Here is a 7807-nt window from a genome sequence, read left to right on the forward strand (position 1 = left end):
GGGGGGGGGGGGGGCTTCAACACATGCCTGAGCATCTCGGCACTCTGCGATGGACAGGCAACTGAGTTTAGTTCCAGCACAGCACATGAATGTCTTATCTTGGGATTTCGAAGTCTACACTCACCTAGGCACCTGAAGAAAGCATAGCCAGTACATATATATGAATAAATATATGTTTAGTATTTGTATTGTTGGTAGATCATTTTGACTTGGTAATTTTAAAAGTAACTCGCAAGCCAAAACAATCGTGGACATCCCTGGTCTAAAGAATCACAGCCCTCTCCCACCCAATATTCAGTACAGACACATACAAGATACATGTACCATATCCATACAAGACAATATTGTTCAGGCTAAAAGCATAAATAACTGCAAACTTTGCTGGGCCTCTCCCTACTTCTGCTTTAGCATACAACCATTTCATTTCTTATTATGCAGCCTATCATTGGGAATCAAGCAGCATGTTTACAGGAATGACATGTATGCACAAGGTAGCAATAGACTGGCAAGAGTAATTTTAGCAAAGGGAGTGGATCTGAAGGAATATTGTTGGGATTACATTCTAAATAGATAGATTCTAAACATTTCATATGTGACCATCAAAGGCAGGCATAAAGTCCCAGCGTGCAGTACAGGCAGTCAGCCTTCAGGGCATGTTGGGAAATGTAGTCCTGCCACAGATAGGCCATGTTATGGTGAGTCCCCCCCCCCCAGTCCTCTGTCCACAACCCTTACCCTTAGCTCCATTTCGGTCCGGTGGACTCCGAGCCTTCGGAGCCCGACAGCCAGGTCATTGACACAGATGCCTCCATCTTTGTTGACATCCAGTTCTTGAAAGAGGATCTGGAGACGACGCTCATGTTCTGGCCCTCCGCAGAGGACACCCCCGCACGGGTCTGCAGCCAGGGCAGCCGCCAGAGACGATGAAGAGTGGGCCTCGTGTGTGTGCGGAGCTCCCCCCAGCATGTCACACTGACAGAACACCCCACTCAGCAGCGGCGACACTAATGAGCGAGGACGAGCCATAGACAGAACAACAGAACTGGTTGTAGAAGCCGGGAATCTTCAGTCGAGAACTTGGTCTCACACAACAAACGCCGGTATGTGGCGGCAGGAAGCGCATCACCACACACCTCCGTGACGTAATACCACGCCCCTTCCACATCGCTTGCCCAGCGTGATGCTGGCACGAGAGTCAAGGCCATAGGCTGTTTTAGCACTTATAGCAACCAATCGCTGCTCGAGCATTGCGAGGGAAATTTAAAGCAACCCCTTTAAGGTTGTAATACAAAATAACCCACCAACTTTAAATTAATTTGCAGATTTTATCTTGCAAACAATGCGTTTCATACAAACCTTGATGTCTTTCTAATTTATACAAACCTTCGTGTCTTTTTAATTTATACAGCGCAATTTGCTTTTATCTCTTTCAATTACAATGGCCAATGGTCGAGCAGCATTAGTGATTGACAGGAATCTTAAGCAATCAGAGACAAAGTACGACTTTAGCCGAAAGAGAGGCGGTAATAATAAATCAATAGTAGGATCGCTCATGTGGGCGTACCCGACCGCCCTCCGCAATATTGCGTAGAGACGCGATAAAGAGGCAGATTCTAGAAGCCGTTACGCTGCGTAGGTTTCGTGCCGCCCCAGTTACGCATTTTACGTATTGCGGCCTATTCCCAATCGTTGGAGCGGCGATGGCTACGCCAGCCAAGAAAAGAAAGACCAATTTCTCGGAGCAAGAAGTGGAGATTATCATGGAGGAAATGGAGAAGCAAAAGCACATCTTAATTAACCATTATAATGCCGGGGTGCCCTTGATGACCAAAAGCAATGCATGGTATGATATCTTGAAACGTGTGAATGCCATTAGTACATGCCATCGTGAGTTGGCCGAAGTGAAAAAAAAGTGGTCTGACCTGAAGACAGAGGTGCGCAGAAAGATGTCCCAGGCACGTGCCACGGTGGAAGGTGATGGCGACGTTGGCACGGCACCAGTCATGCTTACGCCTCTACAACAACGCATATGCAACCTATTGGGTGAAAGCGCTATCCTCAGCCTGCCTGCCCAGGAGTGCCCCACCGAAATACCCACCCAAGTCTCCATCAGTTCACCTGTCACGCTGTCACAAAGTGAGTGGGAAAAGCCTATTAACGTATTTGAACTTTGTGCCAACTTCTATTCAGCAAAAAAATGTTACTGTGTATTTTTAGAAAAATTACAATTTTTTTTGTTTCCATTATTAGGGCAATTATTTAAGAAAACTTTGATAATTTTGAATACTGTTTCCTAAATTGGAGTTGTGTAGAAGATTGGGATTAAGAGCCCAGAAGGAAGCTGCCATGTTCACTGCCCTAACTCATGGTTAGACATAGACTATCAAGAGAGAACCTGAGTGATCCAAATAAAACTGATTTTTTGTTTATACAAATATTTGCTATTCGTTGGCAAATGTTTTTATTTCTGGACCAGATCCATTCCAGGTTTCCAGGATCACCAAGGATTACTCACGATAGTCAATCTTCTTCATCAATGTTTCCCAGGTTCTGAGTGTGCAAAGCAGTGTCCTATTTAAAGACAACCCGGCCAATACAAAGAAAAGTAGGGAAGAGGAGAGGAGTTTCCGCTAGAAAATAATATTTTAAGTATTAGTCGGCATGGCTTCAAGAAAGAAAGAAGTTGTCAAACAAATTTACTCGCTTTTTATGGGGAAGTAAATAAACAAAGTAGACAGTGAAATAGCAGTTGATATAGTGTACATGGACTTTGCTAAAGCATTTGACACTGTACCCCACAGACAGGTAACATGCAAGTTAGGGTCAATAGGTTGGAAAAAGTCAATCTGTAAATGGATGGAAAACTTGCTTTAGGACCGCATCCAGAGAGTAGTGATTAATGATTCATACTCTGGATGGTCTAAGGCAGGGGTCTGCAACCTTTAAGACATAAAGAGCCACTTGGACCCGTTTTCGAAAAGAAAAAAAAACTTGGAGCCGCAAAACCATTATAAAACAAATCTAACACTGCATATATTGTTTCTTACCTTAATGCTATATACAGGATCATGCAGTTAGCTGTCAATCTGAAGAAAAAAAGGACTTTTTCACTTAACAATGTAAAATATATTTTTGCAGATTGTGCAAAGTGAGACAGTGTGCCTCTCTGTAAATCTTTGACAAACACTGTCAACTTGCGCTCGAATGCCAAAACCTCCTCCAGCATATGCAGGGCTGTGCCTCCTTTCCCCTGAAGGGTTGTATTTAGCGTGTTTAGATGTGCTGTCATGTCTACCATAAAATGTAATTTTTCCAGCCACTCTGGCTGTTCCAGCTCAGCAAAGGTGAGCTCTTTGCTGTCCAGGAAGGTTTTTACTTCTTCCAAACATGTGACAAAGCGTTTTAGCACCTAGCCTCTGGACAGCCACCGGACCTTGTTGTGGAGCAGGAGGTCAGAATAGTTGCTTGCAACCTCATCCAATAACAAACGGAACTGGCGGTGGTTTAAACCCTTTGCCATTATCATATTTACAATCTGAATGACCACATCCATCACTTTTGTGCATTCCGGCGGAAATGTTTGAGCACACAATGCCTCTTGGTGCAGGATGCAATGAAATGACAGCAGCCTTCTACCCAACGCCTTCTGCAGTAGAGCCACAAAGCCCTTCTGTGCTCCTCTCATGCTCGGTGCCCCATAAGTAGCTACTGAGACCAGGTGGTTAGTGTTTATTTTTTTAGTAGTTAAAAAGTCCAGGACAGCCTTACAGATATCCTCACCCCTTGTTTGGTCTTTTAGTGGTATCAGCTCAATCAGTTCTTCCTGTGGCCCAAAAGAGTTCACATATCGGCAGAACAGCGCTATTTGTTCAATATCACCAATATCTTTGGACTATTCACTTTGAGATCATTACAAAGAACAAGAAGGCACTCTTTGGGTCTGGAGGAAGAAAAGTTTAGGCTCCAGATAAGGAAGGGATTCTTCACTGCAAGGTCTGTGAAAATGTGGAATCGGCTCCCTCAGGTAGTAGTTTCAGCAACTACTATAGATTGCTTTAAGAAAAAGCTGGATGTTTTTCTAGAAGCACAGAATTTAACTGGGTAATAAGGCTTTAAAGTATAACCGTGACCATTGATCCAGGGAACATCTGAATGGAATCAGGAAGGAATTTTTTTCCCCTGTTGACGCAAACTGTACCAGGGTTTTTTTTGCCTTCTTCTGGACCAGCTATGTCCATAGGGTTTTATATCTAGGATATGTTTTTTTTCCCTAGTGGTTGAATCTGATGGATTTAGGTCTTTTTTCAACCTTACCTACTTTGTATCTATGTACCTATATGTAAATGAGCAAATAGAAATAAATAAAAAGATCCATCTTCTAAACATGTACTCATAGACTTGTCCTCTTTTCATGGGGTAACAGTAAGTTATACAAATACAAGAAGAAATATAAATAATGTTGAACATTCAAATATAAATTATTTTTAGAGAATTCAAAATGAATTCAAAAATAAAAAAAACCCTGGCAATCTGCTGTCCTAATACAGTATGTAACTGATTTAGATAAATGTATTGGACAATCCTTATTAGAGCAGTAAATACAAAAGGAAAATATTGGTGGAAAGATTTAGATGCTTGAAAGAGCTTCCCAGAGTCCCAGCTACCTGGGTTAGGATAGAAAGCTCTTTGGAGAAGGTGGGGGAGCACAGCAGGCATCTGTTTACAGGGGTTGGTCACGGTAGCCGGTAGCCGATGCCTATGGATAAAGGCAGGTTTATGGCACCAGTTTGCCTAGGATAAGGGGTGGGAAAAGCTGAAAAGGCCTCTGTAAATGGGTGGAAATTACTTAGTGCACATGGATAGAACTTAGGGAGGAGGCTTTTGAGCAGAAAAATGGGAGCAGTGCTAGCAGACATCTTAGAGTGAAATGATAGCTATTAATTTTGAAAATCAACCTTGTGCTTGTTTTGATGAGCAGTAGAATCCACCGATTTAGTGAGGTTCCCCATTTGATGATTAGTAAAGTAAACATTCATGTGGGACTGTGTACAATTTTGTTTATTCTCGTTGTTGGTTTATATTTTATCTGTATGAAATGAAGAATCTGTAAGTTTGGTTTTTGTTTGGTTTTCAGTACCTGCAGAGACCACCTACCATACTTTGGAGGAAAATGTGGTGGAGTATTGCACAACAGAAGCCCCCACAACTGTTACTTCTGAGACTGCTGTAGAAATGGTTTCTCCTTCAGCTGAAGTTACAGGAAAACCTCAAGAACTGAAAAACAGAATTGCTCTGAATTCAGCACGGCTGCTACAGGAGCAGAGAGTGACTAACTTGCATGTGAAGGAGATTGCCAAACACCTGGAGCAGCAAAACGATGTCTTGCAGATGATACGCCGGTCACAAGAAGTCCAAGCTAGTGCTCAGGAGCGCCAAGCCCAGGCCATGGAGGGTACTCAGGCAGCCCTGAATGCTCTCATTCAAGTATTGCGACCTATGATCAAAGATGTACGCAAGTTCCTACAAAGTCGAACAATAGAGACTCCAGCCACCAATGAACCTGGTGACCAGGCGACTCAAAATGGACAATCGAATATTAGGCAGTAACTGGTATTCTGAATGGCATTCAGAAACCATGATGTTACTATAGTGTACCTAAAGAACATTGCCACTGAAACAAGTAAAAGCACCCTGTGAAAGGTACATCTTTATATTTGGCAGTTTAGCCACCATGAACTTGAATTACCCTTCTCTGTTTCACCAGATGGAAAATTATGGGAAGTTCAAATATAGATGTAGAAAAGACAATGCAATTGTGGCACTTAAGGTGAAAACAGTCTGAAAAGGTGTAAGGTGAATTTCTCTTTTCTATTTGCTATTGCTTTTGTTGTGTTTATGGGACAGAAAAGAAAATTGAAAATCTGAACAACAATCATAAAAATTAGCGTTGTTTTCTTCCATTTTATATATAGATATATATATATATATATATATATATATATACATATATAAATGTATATAAAAAATATATACATATATAAAGTTATAGCCACCTAGGCACCAGTGCTGTCACAAAGGGGCAAGAGGAGGCTAGGTGTATTATATAGTATGTCTTGTACTTAGTGCTTTGATTGATGTCTCTGTCACTTTAGTGTCCATAATGGTAAGGAGTAGAAGGAATTCACAACCTTCCAAAAAAAGTGTTCTTCCACAAGGTGCTTTAAATTCCATTCCTCTCTACTGTTTTGTGGTTGTTTTTAAAAAAGGAAGTTCATACATGTAAAAAAAAAAAAGAAAACGTCTCTCAAGTTTTTACAACTCCTGGGTGGCATTTAAAGTACCAATGCATGCAAGGCAAAGCAACAGGTTCATTTTACAATTAGTCAATGCAATTACCTTTACTTACCTTACTTTATCTTCCTTTGCTCCCATGTGACAACACTGGTGCCAGAGTGGCCTATTTGCCAACCACAAGCACTGTCCCATGAGTGGAGGGAGTTGCATGCTCTCCCAAACCTAAAGGTTCTAGGTATTTCTCCATTCTCCTCAATGTGAAGGAGGTAAAAGAATGTATACAGAGCTGGGGGTGCAGATCTAAAGTAAACCTGTTGCTTTGTTCTGGTTTGAAGTGGTCAGCCTTAAAAGCATCCTACTAGGAACTTTGATTTCTGTGAAGCCTACACAAATTTTATGTTTCATATTTACAAAAATAGAACCTTAAATGAAATTATTTCATGACAAACAATTGAAAATTCCATGTGCATGGTTAGCTAAACAGCCCTTTGTGATACCATGGTTTACTGTGTAAAGGAAGTAAAAGATAGGCTTAGAACATCTGCTGCACAGCTTAATAAATCTGTCTCTAATAGAGAACTTTCTTGTTTGAACTGCTAGTTTAAAATATTTGATATGGTTGGTATAGGGACAGATCTGGAAAGGATGATGAAAGCATGGGCTTACTACACATTTTATATGGACTTCCCTTTTAATTATTATTAGGTTAAATTGTTTATGATTTCCTTTACATCTCAAAGTCATACCTAGTTTTGTTTGTTAATGTGAATTTTTTTTTACAATAAAACAATATATCTATTTTTGCAGTAATTGTTTCCTAATTTGTATACCAACTTCCACATTAGGTTTGTGGCTATGATAGCATACTTCAACAAAAAAATTAGCTGGGATTTACAGACAGTGGTATTGTAATATTGGGGATAACATTAATATCTAGTCTCTCCTTAAATGTAAAGAGTGTCTTTTAAAGAGTGCCAGGGTCATACATTTCCCGTTATCAGATATTTCTGTATCTGACAACCAGCATCCTTCCAGACCCTGTAGTTTATAACACACATTGTAAACGTTGGAGTTTTCTGTCTCCATGTGTCATAAAACTCAGATAAGGCTGGTAGATTGGCCTCTGATTGACCTCTGAGCTGTATTCAGAAACACATATATTAATAATCTCTATATTTACAATATACTATTCTGTATAAAGTAGTAGTTGGTGGATTTGTAGTTGGATCGTTATGGTGAGCATTTTGAGACCAAGAACTGGTCTCCTAGGTATCGGGAAAGTCTGGAAACCATATGTAGCCTGTCCTGGTGAACCATAAGCCCCAGACATGCCTAGTTTGGTCTCTGTGAACTCCATATTTTGTGTTGATTAATAATCTGGGGGTTGGCATTTCATAAAACCTGAATTTAAGAAATTATTAAAAAGGGCATCTTGCGTATTTCCACAGAGAGTCCTAATCCATGTGGACACAGCCTCTCAGACAGCCCCCACCCTGTTGTCATTGGATTGTCT

General features: G+C 40.8%; 2 protein-coding genes across 3 annotated transcripts in view; one reads left to right on the forward strand and one right to left on the reverse strand.

The window, feature by feature from the left end:
* Nucleotides 1-1147, reverse strand: part of SLC25A25 (solute carrier family 25 member 25) — a 19660-nt gene extending 18513 nt beyond the window's left edge. For both annotated transcript variants that reach the window (XM_072431587.1, XM_072431586.1), the window contains exon 1: nucleotides 736-1147. In XM_072431587.1, coding sequence (XP_072287688.1) covers nucleotides 736-1026 — 291 coding nt within the window. In that variant the 5' untranslated portion in view covers nucleotides 1027-1147. The remainder of the gene's footprint in view (nucleotides 1-735) is intronic.
* On the forward strand, nucleotides 1102-7092 carry NAIF1 (nuclear apoptosis inducing factor 1). The gene is made up of 2 exons (XM_072431591.1): nucleotides 1102-2136; nucleotides 5135-7092. Exons 1-2 carry the CDS (start codon nucleotides 1701-1703, stop codon nucleotides 5605-5607), a joined length of 909 nt encoding a protein of 302 aa, XP_072287692.1. The 5' UTR covers nucleotides 1102-1700; the 3' UTR covers nucleotides 5608-7092.
* The last annotated feature ends 715 nt before the right edge of the window (nucleotides 7093-7807 follow it).

Source organism: Pyxicephalus adspersus, chromosome Z (assembly GCF_032062135.1).
Source record: "Pyxicephalus adspersus chromosome Z, UCB_Pads_2.0, whole genome shotgun sequence".
Classification (NCBI taxonomy): domain Eukaryota; kingdom Metazoa; phylum Chordata; class Amphibia; order Anura; family Pyxicephalidae; genus Pyxicephalus; species Pyxicephalus adspersus.